A 21,908-nucleotide genomic window follows, 5' to 3' on the forward strand; every position below is an offset into this window, starting at 1 on the left:
AGTGGAGACCCGAAGATTCGATCGGTTCTGAGGCCGATCGAATTTTTATTGAGAGTCATACTCATGAGAAGTGGGGAGCCGATCTTCAGAGGCCCGATCAACTTTATTCTCAGAGTTATTCCGTTAAAAATGATCCATTCGAATATATACACTTAACTTTAATTATCACTTTACCTTAACTTTACCTGCACATTGTCTTAATAATCAATTTGATATTACCTTTGAAGATCACTTACAATGCTTCGTATCAATAAGCATAGATGAATTTTAACTCAATATCGCAAATTATTTTTAACCTTTCCTATGTAATGTATGGGGTGAGATTTGAACTTTTCTTGGATGTACTTGCGTCAATTTTTGATGTCCTTGATAAATGTATTTGAGCCAATCGTACAAGACACTATCAAACCTCTAATGAGTTATGAACTCTAAAATTAAAATTTGTAAAAAATACGTTTCACTCGTTATTCAGATTAGTGGATTTTTAAGTTCGTTTGAGTTTGTAGATCATAATTTTTTTTGTACATAGAGAATTATTATGTTTAATATTAAACTACGAGATAATCGAGATAAAAAGAGGGACATTATAGTTGACATTAAATTGGATCTATCTCACTAGAAATTACGCATATAACTTTAATCAATCAGTAATGCATTTGGAGACAAAATATACGACATGCCATGTGATTTGTCTTTTTCTTTCTTCAATTTAATTGTATCGGAGTGGACCATTTCAATTTATATCACTATTTCAAACAATAAGCAATTTAAAATTTCTGTTTTAATACACTTATGGCACATTTATTTTCACAAAATAAAAAAAATGAGAGAGACAAAGTATTCATACACAGCGAAATAAACAAAACAATTCCTAACTATTATCGTATAAAAAAGTATCTTATATGAAATATTTGTGGTTTATCTTTCCGATCTAATAGGCTTTTAGATTAGACTGATTTATTGGATTAACTTGGTTTGTCCAACTCCAATAAAATGATTGAATTGTCTACTCATTTTAGCTATGCTCAGTTAAGCATTTAGCCTAATTAATATTGATCGATCTAATTGAGTTGTTTGACTCAATTAACTTATTTGATGCAACCAATCTGACGATACATTTAACTTGAGCACATTGACCAATGCATTTAACCTACTAAGCCCTAATTTTCCCAATTATCCCATTCAATTTATTGTGGTTTGATTAGTTCGCTCCATATAACTTACTAGACAATAAAAAAAAAGTCCATCTAACTTACTAGACAATAAAGTCCATATGACCATTGGTATCATCAAAATAATGGATAGATCAATAAGGTCTAACTTGATAAATTCATTAGCTCATTTGACACAATTTTTTTTTTACTCCTTTGACGTAATAAGGTCATTCAATGTCCTGAGCAACGTAGAAATCGCATAACCGCATAACGTCTTTTCAATTCCTTATATATTTAAGGATCAAGTCAACAACTTAAAAAATATTTTTTTTAATGGATGATAAATCGTTCATTGTAATCACTTTTTAATTTATCATGTTCATCGATGAAAATTTAAATAAGATCAGATTAATCGAAGTAAATTGGATAAATGGGGCCGACTATATAAATAATAAGAAAAAAAAATCCTTCAATTTATTTTATTTCAAAACGGATTTGAGTCACAGTAAGGGAATGCCCTATTAGAGTGTGGGCCAAGGCCCAATTTGTTGCAGTAAACCAGGCCAATTCTTTTCCGATGGAAAGTCGGCCGGATCTCGATGGCTATAAAAAAATGAGCTCGTCTAGGGTTTCTCTCATAGCCGCCGCTTGCTCTGGTTCTTCGTCTCTTCTCCTCTCCTCTCCTCTCTTTTCCTCTTTTCTAGAGGTTAAAGAGACAGGGCTTACCAGGCCCCGTCTGCCTTGGCGTTGCTCCGGCCGCGTCTTGGTCCTCGAAAGGAGATCACTTTTGTTTTTTTTACAGTTTTTTCTTACTCGATTTTGTTCGGAGGCTGTAGAACAAGCAAGACAAGATGGTCGTGAAGCTGTCCAAGTCGGAGAAGAAGGTGCTGTATGACAAGAAGCTGTGCTCACTTCTGGATGAGTACAGTAGGGTGCTCATTGCGGTCGCTGATAACGTCGGCTCCAATCAGCTGCAGAACATCCGCCAGGGTCTGCGTGGCGACTCCATCATTCTCATGGGCAAGAATACCCTCATTCGCCGCTGCATCAAGATCCACGCAGAGAAAACCGGCAACAAGGATTACCTGAATATCCTACCTCTACTTGTTGTAGGTTTCCTTTGCTTTCGCTTCTGCTGATTGTGTCGCTAAATATGATTTATGTTATAGTTCGTCCAGAAGAAAAAAACAATGGCTTTAAAGTTTAAGGTCTATTGAGTTTCAGTTTTTTTTCTAAAATGATATTGTACTTCTAGTGACTGAAGATTATTTCGTGCTTGATTTACGTTTGATTCAGGGAAACGTTGGCCTGATATTTACAAAAGGAGATCTTAAGGAAGTCAGTGAAGAGGTTGCCAAGTACAAGGTATTCGGAAATTAATTAGACATCTTTATGTTCATGCACTAAAGTTGTCATCTCATATCTTAGAGAAATAATATTTTTTGTCATTCCTTGTTTCCTTGATTCTTGAAACTGAAGATCTAATAATCCGTGGAATCTTTGCAATCAATAGCATCATTTTTGTTGCATATTGATGCGTTTTCAACTTAGCATTCAGACCTCATCACGTTTTGCTGAATTTTGGCAGTGCTTGATTGAGTATTTCACTTTTGTATGTTTTTGAATAATTTTGAAAATTTCTAGCTAGGAGTAGGATATGATGTTTTCAGTACACTTGCTCCAATACATAATTTTATGCTGCAAAAGGGGTTCTTTATATTCGTGCTAGTACTTCACATGAAAAGAAGGAATACTCTTTCATCTGGGTATCATTCCTTTGAAACTAGTCAACTAGGGAAATAGATGGATTGAAATAGAGGACGCTTTATTGATTATATAGCTTGATAGTTGCTAATTGGTTTTGCAGTCTTTTAGTTTCTTCTATGAAAAAAATCTGAATAGTTAATGCTAATTTAAATGATAAAATAAAATTAGCCTTATGTTGTGAATTAACATTGTATCATATACATCAACAATTTTTTTGTAAAAAGGCCACTTTTATCCACACTATGTATGAATTATTTAATGTTTTTTTTTTCATTTTTTTTTAAGTTCTAGTTGATAAATTTAATCAGGAATTTGGTTGCCCTGTGGAAGTCTTTGGAACATTGAACTTCGTAGCCATTGCTCAATCCATGTGATTAATTATAAGATTTTTAGATAGACTGTCTTATTAATGTTTGGGCCTGAATGTTCTTATATCCTTATGTCAACGCTCTGCTCTGCTGTTTGGATATGCTGAATATATGCATAAGTGCTACTCTCATTACCAAATCTACCAGCATTCGTTGTTCCATGTTTCTAATTCTACATGTATTATTCAGGTTGGAGCTCCCGCACGTGTGGGCCTTGTTGCACCTATTGATGTTATTGTGCCACCTGGAAACACTGGATTGGACCCTTCCCAGACATCTTTCTTTCAGGTTAATATAAGTTACATGCCTTGTGTCAAATGTTCCTATTGTTGACAATACCATTTGTAAACGCTCTTACTTTCTTAGGTGCTCAATATTCCTACCAAGATTAACAAGGGTACTGTGGAAATCATCACCCCTGTTGAGCTGATTAAGAAGGGAGACAAAGTAGGCTCTTCTGAGGCTGCTCTCCTTGCAAAGCTGGGGATTAGGCCATTTTCGTACGGTCTTGTTATTCTGTCTGTGTATGAAGATGGCTCTGTGTTCAGTCCTGAAGTTCTCGATCTGACAGAGGATGACCTCATTGAGAAGTTTGCAGCTGGCATCTCCATGGTTACTTCACTGTCTTTGGCCATATCCTACCCAACTCTTGCAGCTGCACCCCACATGTTCATCAATGCCTACAAAAATGTTCTTGCTGTAGCAATTGCAACTGAGTACACCTTTCCGCAGGCCGAGAAAGTCAAAGAATTCCTCAAGGTATATACATCAACTTTATATCTCTACCTATATTATGTCATCGCCTTGGAATAACTTTACTCTTCTGAATCTTATTATTGCCTCAGGATCCAAGCAAGTTTGCTGTTGCTTCTGCACCTGTAGCTGTGGCGGAGACTGCAGCACCTCCGGCCTCTGCACCTGCAGAAGAGAAGAAAGAGGAGCCAGCTGAGGAATCTGATGACGACATGGGCTTTAGCTTGTTTGATTAGGATTTCTCAGTCTTCTATCTTATTTCCAAGTTATCTTTTAGTCATTTTGTTGGCTTGCTTCAATTTTCGCTACTGGAAGGTTTCATGTTGAACTATTTATTTCTTTCGCTCTACCGTTTGTTTCCTTTTTGGTTAATGCGATCTCTTAGAGAATATCATTTATGTTTTTGATGTTACTGTTATCATTAACAAGCAGTTCTCTACTTTGCTTCAAATCCTGATGTTGAAAATCTAGATGCGACATTGAATAACCAATCTCACTTGTAAATTCTTTTACAAATAACCAACTTTATTACACTAGGAACGAATGCTTTGCTCCAGCGCTCTTAGATTGTTCAAGCAATCCGACTCAAAGAAACCAGATTCCAGACCAAGTCGAGTCCGACACAACATGAGAACTAAAGCCAAAAAAAAAGAAAAAAGAAAAAAGAGACATCAGCTACAAAGCTCTTGTCATGCGGGTCTGGGGTTGTTTTCATTATTCGAATTCGTGATTTTATGATCACATGATATTAATTTTATGGTTGTATAAGCTGGCTGCATATTTCACTCGAAAAAATAGAGTGAAAAAGAACTTGGAAATAATATGGTTATATTATTTCCATAACATACATAACAAAAATTAAGTCTTGCAAATAGAGAGTGAAAAAAGAACTTGAGAGTACAAATGATGCCAAATTCATCATAAACTATATGATTGCAGCTATCGATGCTAGCAATTAAATCAGCAATAAAACTTCATAGCTAGAGAGGATCATGGATTAAGCAACCCACCAAAGGATTGCCATTAGCTAATCTCATATAAGATTATTTCAGAAAAAAAAATTATAATAGAAGGTTAAGATTAGATTAATCTACAGTCCATGCTTTTAATCAGAATTCAGCAACCCATCAAAGTTGATTGCAATTAACTAATCTCGTAGAGATAATTATTTGAGGGAAAAAATTATACTAGAAGGTTAAGATTATGTTAGCCTAATGCCTAACTTTCAACAATAGAGTAAGAATGGAAATATCATTTTTTTTTGGTATATAATTAATGAGAAAATTCGACTATCCCGCAGGAATTGATTCCCTTTAGCATTACAGCAATTCCAAGTATCCAATACCTATGAACTACCCTAAAAAATATTTTGTTTATTTGTTTTTGTTAGTAATATAAATATATAAATTATTGATTTTCTAACAACTCAAGTTTTTGATATAATCGATTAGCTAGGAGTTTAAAAAAATTAATTAATTCAAATATTAGGAGGTTAAAGTCAAGTACCCCATTCATACAGAAACAACAATTAACCAATCAACTTAAGAGTTTATATACATTTTTCTTCCCCAGTTTGTCTGTATATACATTAGTCCTTGAATGAAAGGTCTATTATATCTTTTAACTAATCAACTTTAACAGTTTATATACATTTTTCTCTCCAGTTTGTCCTGTATATAAATAAGATCTGTCCTTGAGTGAGACCTATATATCGTGTTAGATTTTTCTAGTCATCTAGTTTGTTGCAATGGTTAATAATTCCTTGTATAGAGATTTAACTTCTCGGTCACTAATGTGAAAGGAAGACTAACATTGTTTGTCCCTCTGGAATTTCTCCATGACATTCAAGTACATTTGAAAATGTCAAACAAATACCCCAACGTGTACGTAATGGAAAATATATTTGGCATTTCAGTTACTGACTTGGCTAATGACTTGGGAAACGACTAGCAGATGACTCACTCAGTCGAAGCATAAACGGAAGGGAAGAATATCAAGTGAGAGCTAGCATTTGATGCCGACAGTTTGCAATGCAATTGAAGCTAAATTCAACGTACTTTTCACGGTTTTGACGGGCGACTTAGAATACAAGGCATGGTTAAGTTCAGCCAATGAGTTGAGTAGTAGGTTGGAAGATGTGTACCTACGTACGGTTTTCAATACTTTATTTGCGTTGCATTCGACAGGCCGAAACAAGCTATAAATATTACTACCAATGTTACCAAAGAAAGCACTAAAAAACTCCATTGATGAGCATTAGCGGAAACATGAAATCTCCCCTCTTGCTTCTCTTGTTGTTGTTGACTCTGGGCTTCCTTACCAAAACCACAAGCTCGTGCCTTGCTGCCGAGAGAGATGCTCTACTTGAGTTCCGAGCTGGGATGAACGGTACGCTTAAAAGAATGCCTTCTTGGGAAGAAGAAGACTGCTGCAACTGGGAGGGAGTTGTCTGCCACCCCACAACCCGTCATGTGGTGAAGCTCAAGCTCAGCGAATGCATTCAAGATTCCAAGGGCCAGGTTCATCAGATGATCAATTCATCATTGCTTGCTTTAACTGAGCTGAACCACTTGGATCTCAGCTACAATCATTTCTACAATGTGCCTATCCCAAAATTTATAGGTTCTTTCAAGAAATTGAAATATCTCAACCTCTCTAACTCATTCTTCATTGGAGGTATTCCTCTGGAGTTCAGGAACCTCACCCACCTACGTTACCTGGATTTAGATAATGCTCTAGATCCGAAACAACAACATGTTGACGATCTTGACTGGCTCACCCATCTTTCTTCTCTTAAACACTTAGACATCAGTGGGTTGCTACTCCCTAGTTTAACTGATTGGCTCCTGCCATCCAACTTACACGGGTCTCTCACTGCGTTGATAACTAGGGGCTGCAACCTTAATTCCATCCCAGTGTCTCCATCTAATGCTAACTTCACATCTCTTGAGATCCTTGACATCTCTGACAATCATTTCCATACCACCTAGCCTCAGTGGGTCTGGAATATCACTAGCCTTACACATCTCGATCTTGGTTTTGCGGAATTCTATGGCACAATTCCTGAAGCCATCGGAGCATTGACCTCTCTTACATACCTTGATTTATCAAACAATTATATTGAAGGAACTATACCCAGAGCGATAACACATCTACTGCGATTGGAATCACTAAGTTTGCAGGGCAATCAACTGAGTGGAAGTTTGGGCAGTTGGATTGAGCATTTGACAAGTCTCACATTAATTGATTTGGGTCATAATATTCTTAATGGCTCAGTACCTACAGGAATTGGAAAGCTTTCTAATCTCACCTCTTTGTCTCTTTGTTATAATCAACTCCAAGGCAGTGTATCAGAGATCCACCTGGAGAACCTAACACGACTAGAAGTTTTGGACTTGTCTTATAACTACCTAAAGGTATCTTTTGATCCCAACTGGGTTCCTATTTTTCAACTTGTTCTTGTTCAACTCAGTGGTTGCGAAATAGGGCCACAAATTCCAAGATGGTTGCAGTTACAAACAAGAATAGATACCTTGGATTTGTCCAACAATAAAATTGCAGAAACATTGCCGAGTTGGTTGGTGAATGTTTCATCTTCCACTCTTACAAGTTTACACCTCTCAGGAAACCAAATTAAAGGTAAACTACCAACATTTTCAGATGCTTCGAGATTGATCAACTTAAGGCTGGACACCAACCAATTTGAAGGCCAACTGGATGATCTTTTTTCATGCAATTATTCCTCCACCCAAGTACGTACAGTTACCGTCATGGTCCAATATTCTTGAGTTGTCACTCTCAAATAATAAGCTGGAAGGTGTCATACCGTTGTTCGTTTGCAATTGGACAGGTCTAGATTTTCTTCACTTATCAAACAACAGTTTGACTGGCGAAATTCCTTACTGCTTAGGGGAATCATTAAAAGGTCTTGTTACACTGAATTTGGCCAACAATATTTTGTTTGGAAAAATTCCAACAACATTTGGTTCTTTGTTGCTGCTTGCACAATTAGTATTGAATAATAATGGTTTTTCTGGTCAGCTACCTTCATCGTTGCAAAATTGTACATATTTATCTTATCTTGATCTGTCTCATAATGCATTCTCTGGCAACATACCGCCATGGATGGGAGAAAGTCTACAGGGGTTACAAGTATTTCGTCTTGGTTATAATATTTTCTCAGGTGACATTCCTCAGCAGCTTTTACTACTTGAAGAACTTAAAATATTGGATCTTTCAAACAATAACTTCTCAGGATCCTTGCCTTATTACCTTGGTAATTTTACGGCCATGGCATCTATTTCACGTTCGTTTGAATTCACAGAATATGTTGATTTAGTTATACCAACAAAGGGAGGAAACCTTCATTATCCTTATAAGTCAGATTTAACCACAAGTTTAGACTTTTCTGGAAATAATCTAACAGGGGAAATCCCTCCAGAAATTGGACGCCTTACAGGACTGCATAATTTAAACCTCTCCAGAAATCATTTGAGTGGTAAAATTCCTCAAGAACTAGGAGAGATCACGTTACTAGAATCTCTTGACCTATCATTTAATGACCTCTCTGGTACGATTCCAAATAGTTTGGCAGACTTGAACTTTCTCAGCTACATAAATCTGTCTTATAACAATCTGATGGGGAGGATACCGTCTGGTTCTCAACTTCAAACTCTGAGTGACCCTTCTAGGTATATGGGCAATCCTCGGCTCTGTGGGCCGCCAGTTTCCAGTGGTTGTTCGGTAACGGAAACAGTTGACAAAGTTCAGAAAATGAGAAATTTTGAATGGATTTGGCTTTCTATTGCTGTGGTGCTTGGATTTCTGATGGGGATTTGGACCTTCTGTGGCATCCTCTTCTTCAAAAGAGAGTGGAGATATGCATACTTCCGAGGGATTGATAGCTGGTATGATCGAATTTTATTGCAACTGCTCTTCTGCCTTGCTCGGTTAAGTGGACAAGACTGAGCTGATTACTCCAAAGCAGCAAAATAAAATACACTAATGAATCACTAGAATTTCTTATGTGTTGCATCTCCATTGGACAGAAAAGAATAAATATCTTTATGTAATGTTTTCCTTTCTGGAGGATGTGTAATGTTCTAGTATCAACGTTTAGTATATGAACTCTGGTTAATGCTTTATGATGTGGTGGTACCAAGAGGGCGCCATACGACGTCAAGAAGTCAATATAAGAGATGATGTAGTGATTTGATTCATGGTCAATATAATCCTATTCTAGCCGATCGACTATTGTCCCTCCCGATCGGGTGCTAATCAAGCCGATCGAGCATAGACATGACACTCACATGTGCCGAAGTGGACAAGGTATATCCTTGGGGAGCTGGTAAGACCGATCTCCTATCTTATTTTAATATCTCCTGTAGTTGAGTCACCAATAAGGAAATCCGTACCCTCTTGACTTGAGAAAATGTTATCCTGGCACTATTTATATCTTGGTGCATGGAAAAGAGGAACAATCAGAAGGTACAAAACAATAATCTTCCTCATTTGATGCGGTTTCATTAATTATACAAGTATTATAGCTTCATTAAATACTTGGAAAAAGAAAAAAAATATAAAGATCCTCTATAATTAATACAACATCATTAAATAGGGGAAGAAGTGTTAAGACACTTTGGAGCTAGAGGGGATGGGAATAGCTCATCTTGCTCGCTAACTTGCTTCGTAGATGTTGTTGCAGCGGATAAACTCAAAGCAAAGCTCCCCAATGCTAACACAATGATTTATTTGTTATCCACCTCAAGATGAGATGATTAATTCAAGGATCCTGCCCTCTCTCACACATTCACTATCAAAACACTCCTCAGAAACACTCCAGAGGTGGAGAAATCTCATACAAACTCACAATACAACAAGAATAAAAGAGAAGCTAGTACAATAGAAATCTTACAAGATTTACACAAATGAAACCCTAGCTAGCTTCTTCTTATTGTCGGGAAACGCCTCTTGACCTTGGAAGTGCAGCAACACTTGACTCCAAGAAGATTCAAGAACTGGTGGTGATGATCTGTGAGCTCAATGAAGAGAGTGGGAGAGAAGAGTTGATGAACAATATACGCGCCCACCTTTTTCTTCAACTCTTCGAGTGTCTTAATCGATTAAGAATCTTTTTAATCGACTACCACGTCAGCAACCTGTATAATGACTACTTTTCTGAATCTTAATCGACTAACCCAATCGCTTACGCATGCCTAATCAACTAGCCCGATTGATTAGGCATGCTTATGTTTACGTGAGAATGGTCCGTAAGTGATTGCTCTAATCGCTTAAGATGTGCCTAATCGATTAGGCACCTCTATATGCACTGGCGTCAAATGGCTTAAACGACTTAATTGATTACCGTAATTGATTAGAGCAATCGATTACGTCCCTTTCTGTTTCAAACAGAGAGTTCCTTAAGTGATTAAACATTTTGCTTAATCGCTTACCACATAGTGTAATCAATTAACCTAATCGATTACCAAACGCTAACTTCTAAACGTAAGTTTAGGGTTCTTTGCCCAACATTTGGTCAACCGTGACCAGTTGGGACTCCTTATTGCCTAGCATTTAGTCAGCCTTAACTGTTGGGACTTCTTCACCAAGTGTCTAGTCAACTCTTTAACCCACTTGGACTTTTCTCCTTGTGCTAAGTGTCCGATCACTCCTTTAACCCACTTGGACTTCTAATCACCAGGTGTCCGGTCAACCATTGACCCACCTGCACTTTCAACTGTCTGGCTTCACTCATCAGGATTTTCTCACTGCCTAGCATCACTCACTAGGGCTTTTCATCTGCCCGGCTTCACTCACCAGGACTTCTCACCTGGCTTTATTCACCAGGATTTTCCATATGTTCGACTTCACTCATTAGGACTTCCCAAAAACCTAGCTTCACTCACCAGAACTTTCTAGTCAAGTATTTAGTCAACCTTAACCTACTCGACTTTTCTTCTTCTACCAACCATCCTGTTGGTCTTACCCTTACCTAACCTTCAGAACTTCTCAGTCAAGTATCCAGTCAACCTTAACCTACTTGGATCTTCTCACATCAAACTGGTCAACCTTGACCAATCTCTCCAAATGGACGATTGCACCTGCAATCTCCATATATTGTCAAATATCAAAACTCAAACTTAAGTCAATTCAAGCTTAGTCAAACTAGTCAACCTTGACCTAGAAAAATTGCACCAACAATATTTTCTTTTTGATATTTGACAATATGTTTAATTTAAGCTAATCCCATAGCCTAAACTCCTTCTTCATGCCAAAGCATGAATGAAGGTTTATTTCATTCTCCCCTCAACATATGGGTTTCACAATCTCCCCCTGTGAACACGGAGAATTTCCTAACTTAAACCCTACATTCTCTTCCTTTCGCACACATCAAAGACTCTTCTCCTAAAGAGTTATCTCATGTTGTTCACAATCTTACTTGTTATTCACAACATCACTATGAAGGTCTCATATCCTTCATTGTACCCAATGCTCACCCTTGAGTATTAATCATTCATGACAATGAAGATTTTCCATCTTCCATTATCTCTAATGCTCAACCTTGAGCATTCATAATGATGAATGTTTTCAACCTTCAATTGTTTAAAAAAATCTAAGTCATATCTTTAAGGAATAACTCCCTCTCAAACATACTCTAAACTTCTGTTATTGCATCAACAATGAGCTGAAATTCTTAAATATTTAGGAAATCCAAAATATGAAGTTTTGATGTTCAAAATTTAACTTTGAAACTAAACCCCTTATCCTAAACTCCAACTTAGTTTTCTTTTAACCAATCATTTCTTGTTTCAACAAGAAAATTACCCTTAAATATTTATCTAAGCATTTCCTAGGGTTAGAAATGGTTATCACGACTAAACATGACTTAATGGATTGAAATCAGACCATTTAAACCAAAATCAACATTCTTAATCAATTGGTGTTAGCTACCAATCGATTACAGTCTCTCTTATCGATTAAAGTTGGGATTTAATCAATTACCATGCGTTAATCAATTGATGTAATCGATTAAAACCTTTAATCAATCACCTAATCGATTTTGCGAGCCTATGTGCTCGTGGAAATGCACTATAATCGATTGGGGTCTGGTAATCGATTGACCCAATCGATTACCACAACTGAAATTCTGAAATCGATTTTAACTGAATCTAAGAAATGTATAAATAATTCTACAAAATTTTAAAAATCATAAAATTTGTGTAGACATTATTTATGTATATACTATCATGAAAAAAAATAATTTTCTAAGAAAATAATTTATATTTTCAAAGATTGACACAAACTTAGAAACTCTTGAAAACTTCAATGTTTTGCTCTAGTTTGGGTTTAACTATGTAATGATGATTACTATTAAAAGATAGCTTTCATCAAGATTTTCCAAAAGTATTTTGAAATAATTTTCAAAATCAATTTTCAATCACGATCTTTGGGCTAAATGCACATGACTTATATATTTACTTGCCCAATAATTGGATAACACATAACTATATGTTTCGATAAATTTAAAACTCAAAGTGATCCACCAAATTAACATCTTAAGTTTTGTTCATCATCTTAACATCTCACTTGTATCTATTGTGTTTTAACCAAATTGTGCCAATTTAATTAGGTCTAAATCTTTAAATTTTAGCACATTTTACTCTTCTAAAAAGAGTAACCATTTAATTCTTCTCATTTTCAAGGAGTACAACTACCTTAAAAATGTCATCCAAGTGTCAACTTCTTCAAGGTTAGGTTAACTACTCTTCCAATTAAAGTTGACACTCTCCAAACCCATTTAGGGTGTAGAGACACACTCCTAGGAATCCAAAACTGATTGGTGTTGTTGGTGCAGGAAGTATCCGACGATTGAACCTATATTTTGATTATGTCAAAGGGTTCAAGTTAAGTTGTGTTGTTATCTAATGTGCTTGAATGAGTTTGTAGGAAAGTTTTAATTGCGGTTAGGCAGGTGGAAAATTCTAAGGGGCGGTAACCTTAGGTCCTAGGGGGTGATAATCCTAGGTAGTAGAAAACCCTAAGGGGCGGTAACCTTAGGTCCTAGGGGGTGGTAACCTTAGGTGGAAGAAAATCCTAAGGGGTGGCAACCTTAGGTCCTAGGGGGTGGTAACCCTAGGTGGAGGAAATCCTAAGGGGGGCTAACCTTAGGTCCTAGGGGGAGGTAACCCTAGGTGGTGAAAAATCCTAGGGGGTGGTAACCCTAGGTCCTAGGGGGTGGTAACCCTAGGCGAAAAGTTCAGTCAATCTGGAGGGTCGGACTAGCATCAGGTATGCTCTCCAGAGTGGAGTAGGTGAGGACGCGTTTCCCAGAAGATGGAACAGTAGGCGTCGATTCGACCTAGGATTTCCGATAGGAAATCCGAAGTCCGAACCGGGCAGTCCGTGACTGCCATACTTTCATATTATTATGTTTATTGTGTGTGCTAACTTTGTTTTATAAGATATGTGGTCGGTTTGTGGACTAACATATTTTGCAGGGACAAAGAAGCAAGATTAGCCTCGGATGAACAGTACCCGAGGCGCCCTCATGGAGCTTGAGGTGCCTCGAGTGCAAAGGAGCAGAGGTTGTGCGCAATGGAGCTGGTGGCGCCCTCATGGTGGATTGAGGCGCCTCGGACAGCAGGTTGGAGGCGCCTTCAAGGCTTTTAGAGGCGCCTTCAAATGGATCAGCGACGACTTCTTCAGCATCTATCCGCGCGGCTGACTAGGCTCGTTGGAGGCGCCCTTAAGGGGCTTTGAGGCGCCTCCAACAACCTTTATATGGGGTATTCGACCAACACCTCAAACCATCAATTCTAAAGTGATTCATCCTTCGTGTGCTGCTCAAGAAACGACCCAGTTAAGCTACGTCAAGTCCCCGACAACCCGGAGCTTCGAGATTTCGAATTTTGTTGTCGGTATAGCATTTATTGCATTTAATTGTAAACACTTATTGTATTGAATTTATGATATTATAGTTGTTGCCCACCGAAAGCGATCAACGATCGCGGACCTTGAAGTAGGAGTCGCCTAAGGCTCCGAACCAAGTAAATCTTGGTGTCCTTGTGTCTTGCTTTTATTTTCTATTCCGCTGCTTTACTCTTGTCGATTTTCGAATCCGAAACGTGTGAAAACCACGAGCGCTATTCGCCCCTCTAGCGCTTCTCGATCCTACAGGTGCTACTTGGGTGTTCTAGGTATTTACTAGGGATAACTTCCCTTGATACCTTCCTAATGACCTTCCTAGGTTTCTTAGAAGCCTTGATCATGTTAAACTCTTCCAGGTCAACTCTAGGGATACCTTTCCTTGTGACCTTTTTAGTGACTTTCTTAGGCTTCTTAAAAGCCTTAGTCGCATTAGTCTTCTCAAGGTTGACTCTAGGGATGACCTCCCTTGTAACCTTGACTTGACCCCTAAACTTAGGTTTAATTCCATAATTATATGGAACTTGGCTCTTGCCTATCTATTCCTAGGTTTTGTCCATTTGACCTCTTTAAGACATTTTCCATTTTTATAAGGGGTTTTTCTAATTTTTCAAGCCTTGACTTCAATGCTGGGTTTTCCATTCTTAAATCCTTATATTTGAATTTTTCTTAATTCCTGATAGAATCGTATTGTCGTGATACTATATAAAAAAGAATTAAGTACAGAATCTATCTACGCTAATATAGCATAAAGATGACTCGGGTTATCTCCCAACGAATGTAATGATAGGATGATAGTTCTTAGGATTAATTATTGCTTTCGAGGTTTTTGATATGAAAATAGGGGATTTAAATTTTGGATTCTAAGACTAAAAAATGAAATAGCAATGTATGTATGAAATCTAATCCTAATTAATGAAAGACAATGCAGGTAAGAAAACCTAGTTTAACTTAAACTATGATTACAAGGAAATTAAAGACAACATAAAGTAAGCAAATAATGAAATTAAGCATGGAACATAATCTAACCTTACCTAATTGCAATTAAATGAAGACATAAACATAAGAGAACCATGAAACATTCAATTAACATAGCATTGCAAGAATCTAAGCTAAGAAAATGTAAAACTAGGATGACAAAGATGGTTGGTGCATTTCATCGAACACTTGGTGAGTATTAAGCAAACTAAGCAAAGTACGTGCAACTTGAGCATTGGAGATCATCAAGTAATACAACCATTCAACACACAATCGAACCCAATCAACTCAACACAAAGAAATAACTAACAATAAGCTCAAAGAAACTCTAAAGAAAGGAACAACCCAACACATCGGAATGGCTTCGGATGGAGGCTACTGGGCTGGATCTCCCTCTTCTGACCGAAGAGCAAGATGATCAGAGATGACTGGATGGAACAACAGTAGCTGGAAGCGATGAGAAGATGGTGTCGGGGCTGATGTGCGTCCGGGAGAAGTTGCCCGCGTGAGGGCCTCTATCCGTGAGTTGAGGGATGCAAATGAAGGTACGTTGGTGGCGGTGAAGAGGTGGAGAAGGCCGTCGACCTTGGTGGTGACAGAAAGGAGATGAAAGAAGGGCGGCGGTGTCGCGTGTGAGCGTTGGCCTGGGGTCAGGTGCCATGATTTACCTCCCTCGTGATGGCCTGGGGTCAAGTGCGGTGAGGGCGCTGGGGGCGAGTGATTTCGCCTTTTGCCACGTTGGGGGAAGCAGAATGAGAGAGCCGAGAAGATGCAATCCTCTCTTCTTTTAGCTACTGTGCTTCCTCAATTTGATTTCCTAGATTTGATCGGACGATCAAGATTGTCACAGATCTAGGTGAATGGATAAGATCTAATCTAAGTTAATGGTCAAGATCAGCTAAAACTAGTTGAATGGTCAAGATGGCTAGATCTTAATGAACAGCTCGGATTATCCTAGATCTACATAGATTGACTAAAATAAACTAGATCTTGATAAACAACATGAATTAATCAGATCTGGGTCCTTTGATTAATTTACTTCAGATCTGGATCAAGAGTTTATATTGATCCTGTTTGATCTCTTTTAGTTGATCTCCAAATCAAGCTAGATTCGATCCAACTTGACCCTAATCCATGACTTTTTGAATTTCCTACAAAACCACATTAAAAACATAAGATTTAATTCTACAATTGTAGAAAATTTACAATAAAGTCTAAAATAAATTCCTACTCATAATTCATGATATAAACATCAAATTTATTATACGAGAAGGTAAAAATGTCAAATTTAAGAGTCAAAATAATAGATAAAAATGCTAGTTATCAATTCCCTTGGGGCATTTTTCTTTTTAGGTATATACCTAAAATCCTTAGTCTTATTGTCTAATTTGTTATCTACCTTCCTAGACTTAGGTACAGTATTTTTGGCATAGGTATAGTAGTTTTGGCATGATAGGCTACATATTTTTTCCTTAACTCTATTATGTTTCATATTTTCATGATAAATAACATTAAAGTGATATAAATTTAAACTAGCATGTTTTTTTTTTTTTTTATCATTTTTCAAAGGAATTGTATTAATAAATAATACCTCGGGTTTGCTCTTAAGAGCTCCCCCTTGAATTGAGTTTCCTCCTTTAAACTTGGTCGGTTTCTTCTCTATTGGTCCCTTGGAGGTCGGCTAGAAGGGGGTGAATAGCTTGCATAATAAATTCAAACAAAACACCTTCCTCGAAACTTATAGTTTGATTAAAATAAACACTTGCATAAAAAAATTAAGAGCCTAATTAAAAGGAAGAGGTACAGAAAGAGTTACTTGGTTTGCAATCAGCGGATTGCTAATCCAAGTAAATTAAAACTCACTAAAAAATTTCCTTTGGGCGGAGTAGTCTCTTATAGAAGTCAAAGCTCATAATTACAAAGCTAAATTCAAATGGAATTATTTTTAAGTGTTGTATCTAACTTCTGGGATCATGACTGTATTTATAGCCCTGATCGAGGCGCCTGAAAGGGTTCTAGGCGCCTGGAGGGGGATAAAATTTTATCTCCATCGCAACGGATCACGACATCTGACTTTGCGATAAAATTTCTGGTCCAGGCGCTTGGACCCTCTCTGGGCGCCCGGACCCGCTTAAATCTGATCCGCATTCGAGGGTGCCTCTAGGGGCGCCCTTGGCACCCGAGGTGGTCTGGGCGTTTGGACCAGATCCGGACGTCTGGAATTGCTCCAGGCGCCCGGACCATAGTCAACATCCAGTTGACTTTTCGTCCGGGCCTTCCGCTCCAGCTCCGCTTATTTGGGTGATTTCGGTCATCCGAAATTCAACTCACCTGAACCTATTTTCCGGCCTTCTCAAGCAACCTTCCGCTTCAGCTTCTCGTCACTTGGAACCGCCACACATTTCCTTCCCGTCTTCCAGCGCACTCTTCCGCAGCACCTTGTCCCTCGGACGCACCGCGCGAGGCCGTTGACTCTCTCCCGTGTCATCCTTCTCGCTAGCTGCGTCTTTCTCTTGACTTCTTGTACTCCTAAGTTCCTACACACTTAGACACAGGGCATCAAAACATAACAAAACCTAACTTGACTTGATTGATCATATCAAAACTACCACGGGATACTTACAATTTCTTCCTTTTTGATGTGAGAAACCCAATTTAAGTTAGGGTAAATCAAGAAACAGATAACAAGGTAATAAATTTTGTAAGTACAAAATGTACAAAAAAAAAATTAGATAAATTATCCTCCCTCTAAACTTAATCTTCACTTCTCCCCCTTTGATCACATTAAAAATATGGGTTATCCATGAAAATAACTTGAAATAAATGTAAAATAGAGTCTAATGGTAAAAAAATCGACTATCATCCAGAAAAGATCATAAAGTTGAAATTTCAAAAATCTGGATAAACTACTTTTAAAAAATTAATTAAAAAAATTATATTTAGAAAAAATCTAAAAAATTTTATAACAGTTGAACAATCATATATAAAGAAAAAATATATATTTTTTAAAAAAATTATATTATTTTAAGCAGAAATAAATTCTTTTCTACATAAAGATATATTTTCCAAAAATCTGCTTAAAAAATAGTTATTGACCTCAAAGATCTTAAAATATTTTCTGAGAATGTATAATAGCAAATAACTTTGCAGAAAAAATAAAATTTAAAAAATTAAAATTTTGAGAGTTTTTAATATTAAGATTTTTTAATTGGATAAATAATTTATAAAAAATTCACCAATAGTCAAAAACTTTTGAAAAAATTCTCTTAAATAGAGAAAATAATAAAGTTCTAAAGAAAAATAAATTTTATAAAAATAACTTTGCGAAATATTTTTAAATAGACAAATATAATTTTTCTTAAACAATTCATACAAAATAATTTAATGGTTAGAAAAATTTGAAATTTTTCCTATTGATAAGTGATAAAATTATCTTTCTAATAAAAAAAATAAATTCTAATTAATTTCTAAAAGAAATCGTGCAAAGCAATTTATTTGTAAGCAAAAAAATTTTAAAAAATAAGGCATGCATAACAATTTAACGTAAGCATGATTTTAGAATCCAAAATAAATTACTTTCTACAAAATTAATAAGATTTTTTTTCAAAATATTTTTTTGGTGATAGTTTTCTAATTTGGTTCTTAAGATATCTATAATACCAATTAAATCCTGAATAATTTCGAGCTAGTTGAACATGTGAGCATGCAAAATTTTTTAAATTTTCTATTTCTATTTTCAACTTTTTATTTTGTCAAAATCTTCTAATCGACAGGGTATTGAAAAGGTTAGTTTTAATTCATGATTTTCTTTTTTATATTTTATATTTTCAATTTCTAATTTATAGGTATTTTTTGATAATATTTTTATGAATTTAAATAACTAGTTAGGAGGTAGAAACCATACCTGACTTAACTTGTCAATTTTTGATGCTCCCCCTGTAGAGTTGCTTTCTTCTGATGTTGCTCCTTCATCGATGCTCTTGATGCTCATTACGGAAGAGCTTGCTTTGTCATCTTCTTGGTAACTTGCCATCAATGCAAGTCTGGCTTGAACTTCGATCTCCGACTCTAATGACGTTTCGTTCCACGTCGCTTTTAGATTTTTATATTTTGACTGGAGCGGCTTCTTGTTCTTCTCCTTGTTCTTCAATTTGGGGCAGTTGTCTTTAACGTGATCTTTTTCATCGCAGTGGTAACATCTTATCTTTCTTTTTCTTCTTTTAACTTGCACTTGACTACACTTATTAGTTTTAAACAACTTTTTAAATTTTCTTACAATAACTGTCATTTTGTCATCGTCGAGGGGCGTTTCAGATTTTGGTTCATCCATTTTTGCCTTCAAGACAATGTTGTTCTTGGGTTCCTTCTTCAAATCTGTACATCTAGTTTCATGAACTTCAAATATAGAAAATAATTTTTCTAAAGTACTTACCTCTGGATTCTTGGAGATATAATATGCATCTACTAAGGATACCCATTCAGAAGTCCTAGGAAAGGTATTAAGCGCGTATCTTAGCGAATCTCGGTTGGTTACCTTTTCTCAAGATTCGTGAGTTCGGTGATGAGTTCCTTGATCCTTGAGTGGAGGTGTGCAACGTTTTCGCCTTCTTCTAATAAGAGGTTGTTGATCTAGTTCTGGAGTAAATCCCGTCTCGCTAGTTTTGTCTCCGAGGTCCCTTCGTGTAGTTCTAGGAATTTCTCCTAGAGCTCCTTGGCTGACTCGTAGGCTCCGATCTGGTTGACTTCTTGAGGTGGTAAAAGGCTAAGCAGATGAAACTCTACTTTGGCGTTTGTCACGAAGTTGGCTTGCTCCTTTTTTATCTATTGGTATTCTTCTTTGCCCTCTAGTTCTACAAAACTAAATTTCATAATTAGTAATAAATCAAAATCTGTCTTAAAGAATACCTCCATCTTTTACTTCCAGTTCACGAATTCCCCCTTGAACTTTGGTGGGTGGATGCTCGGTCCGACCATCTCTTATTCTTTGATTGGCTGTTAGTCTTCTTGAAATGTCCTGGCTCTGATACTAATTATTGGTTCCTTAGAGGTCGGCTAGAGGAGATGAATAGCCCGCACAATAAATTTAAACAAAACACTTTCCTCGAAACTTATAGATTGATTAAAATAAACACTTACATAAAAGAATTAAGAACCTAATTAAAAGGAAGAGTCACAGAAAGAGTTACTTAGTTTGCAATTAGTGGATTGCTAATCCAAGGAAATTAAAACTCACTAAAAATCTTCTTTGGGCGAAGTAGCCTCTTATAGTAGTCAAAGCTCACAATTACGAAGCCAAACTCAAATGGAATAATTTTCAAGTGTTGTATCTAAATTCTAGGATCAGGGTTGTATTTATAGCTCTGATCGGGGTGCTTGGAATGGTTCCAAGTACCTGAAGGGGGATAAAATTTTATCCCCATCTCAACAGATCGCGACAGTTGACTTTGTGATAAACTTTCTGGCCTGGGTGCCTGTACCCGCTTCGGGCGCCCGGACCCGCTTAAATCCAATCTACATTTGAGGGTGCCTCCAGGGGTGCCCTTGGCACCCGAGGTGGTCCAGGCGTCCAGACCAAATCTGGATGCCTAGACCAGATCCGGACGCCTGGAGTCTAGCACCTGGAATTGCTCCAGGCGCCCAGACCATAGTCAACATCCAGTCGACTTTTCATTCGGGTCTTCCGCTCTAACTCAGCTTGCTTGGGTGATTTCGGCCATCCGAAATAAGGCTCACCCGAACCCATTTTTCGGCCTTCTCGAGTAACCTTCTGCTCCTGCTTCTCGTCCCTCGGAATCATCGCTCATTTTCTTCTCGTCTGCTAGAGTACTCTTTCCCGGCACCTCGTCCCTCGGATGCACCAAGCCCGTCGACTCTCTCTCATGCCGTCCTTCTCACTAGTTGTGTCTTTCACTCGACTTCTTGTGCTTCTAAGTGTAAGACCGTTAGATTCGATAGAGGGGGGGTGAATATCGATTCGAAAATCTCGAGTTAAAACGCAGCGGAAAAGTAAAGAAATAAAGAGATGACACTGTTGATTTTTTACTTCGTTCGGAGCCTGTGACGACTCCTACTCGAAGGCCCGTACTCCTTGAGTACTTTCGTTGGGCAATTCACTAGCAATTCGGATAATTACAATTTACGTACAAATATTGCTAATGAAAAAGAAAGAAAACAAAGCTAACCGACAAACAATGAATTAAAAAAGAGCCGGAGTGAGTCGTCGGAGCTTTGTGAACGTTGTTGGAGCGCAGAGCAGCAGAGTGATTGGACTCAGAGTTCTCAGCAGACTTGTATGTTGAAGCTCCTGCCTGGGGCTTCTTTTATATGCTGCTCCGGGCGCCTGGATCCCTTCCGGGCGCCTGGAATGTGACGTAACACTCCCAACCAGCATGCTCCAAGTGTCAACGTCGTCCTGGGGATAAAACTTGCCTCCGGGCGCCCGGACCCTCACTGTTCCCTACCTGCAAAACAGTGTTAGTCCGAGGCAAATAAACCCTGCAGCACAGTTTGTTAGCACATTTTTACAGATACGCTAAGTAATAAAAATTAGCATCCAGAGTATGACTTAGATTCCGTCTTTCTGAGACCGGAATCTAGTCACGATCTCGACTTAGATATCCGAAATGGATCTAAGCCGGATCGACGCCTAATGTTCCCTTCCCGGGAACGCGTCCTCGCAGTCACTCCCCTCCAGTGACTTACCTCACTTACCTGCCAGACGTCCGGTCAGCCCGTCGACCCGTCTGGACTTCTTGCCAAGCGTCTGGTCAGCCCGTCGACCCGCTTGGACTTCTCGCCAGCTATCCGGTCAGCCCGTCGACCTAGCTGGACTTCTCGCCAAGTGTCCGGTCAGCCCGTCGACCCACTTGGACTTCTCGCCAGCTATCCGGTCAGCCCGTCGACCTAGCTGGACTTTTCCTGCACACTTGATAAAAGTGTCAGACAACAACACAACTAACTTAAC

The 21,908-nt window shown here is 37.8% G+C and overlaps 2 protein-coding genes across 2 annotated transcripts; both read left to right on the forward strand.

Moving 5' to 3' along the window:
* Positions 1–1,768: 1,768 nt before the first annotated feature.
* LOC122015821 (60S acidic ribosomal protein P0-like) lies at positions 1,769–4,440 on the forward strand. The gene is made up of 5 exons (XM_042572877.1): positions 1,769–2,263; positions 2,451–2,519; positions 3,479–3,577; positions 3,656–4,048; positions 4,135–4,440. The coding sequence occupies exons 1-5, from the start codon at positions 2,006–2,008 to the stop codon at positions 4,276–4,278; spliced, it is 963 nt and encodes a 320-aa protein (XP_042428811.1). The 5' UTR covers positions 1,769–2,005; the 3' UTR covers positions 4,279–4,440.
* A 2,004-nt stretch (positions 4,441–6,444) lies between these two features.
* Positions 6,445–9,010, forward strand: LOC122013511 (receptor-like protein EIX1). The gene is made up of 3 exons (XM_042569784.1): positions 6,445–6,718; positions 7,319–7,794; positions 8,084–9,010. The coding sequence occupies exons 1-3, from the start codon at positions 6,445–6,447 to the stop codon at positions 9,008–9,010; spliced, it is 1,677 nt and encodes a 558-aa protein (XP_042425718.1).
* Positions 9,011–21,908: the final 12,898 nt, after the last annotated feature.

Source organism: Zingiber officinale, chromosome 8B (genome assembly GCF_018446385.1).
Source record: "Zingiber officinale cultivar Zhangliang chromosome 8B, Zo_v1.1, whole genome shotgun sequence".
In the NCBI taxonomy this organism is placed as follows: domain Eukaryota; kingdom Viridiplantae; phylum Streptophyta; class Magnoliopsida; order Zingiberales; family Zingiberaceae; genus Zingiber; species Zingiber officinale.

Bases quoted from the DNA above. Each gene is read 5' to 3' on its own strand.
- LOC122013511 (XM_042569784.1), top strand. From the start codon at position 6,445: ATGCCTTCTTGGGAAGAAGAAGACTGCTGCAACTGGGAGGGAGTTGTC. The intron at 6,719-7,318 runs GTATTCCTCTGG...TTAATGGCTCAG, and splicing joins TAACTCATTCTTCATTGGAG to TACCTACAGGAATTGGAAAG. The intron at 7,795-8,083 runs GTACGTACAGTT...TTTTCTGGTCAG, and splicing joins GCAATTATTCCTCCACCCAA to CTACCTTCATCGTTGCAAAA.
- LOC122015821 (XM_042572877.1), top strand. From the start codon at position 2,006: ATGGTCGTGAAGCTGTCCAAGTCGGAGAAGAAGGTGCTGTATGACAAG. The intron at 2,264-2,450 runs GTAGGTTTCCTT...CGTTTGATTCAG, and splicing joins ATATCCTACCTCTACTTGTT to GGAAACGTTGGCCTGATATT. The intron at 2,520-3,478 runs GTATTCGGAAAT...TGTATTATTCAG, and splicing joins AAGAGGTTGCCAAGTACAAG to GTTGGAGCTCCCGCACGTGT.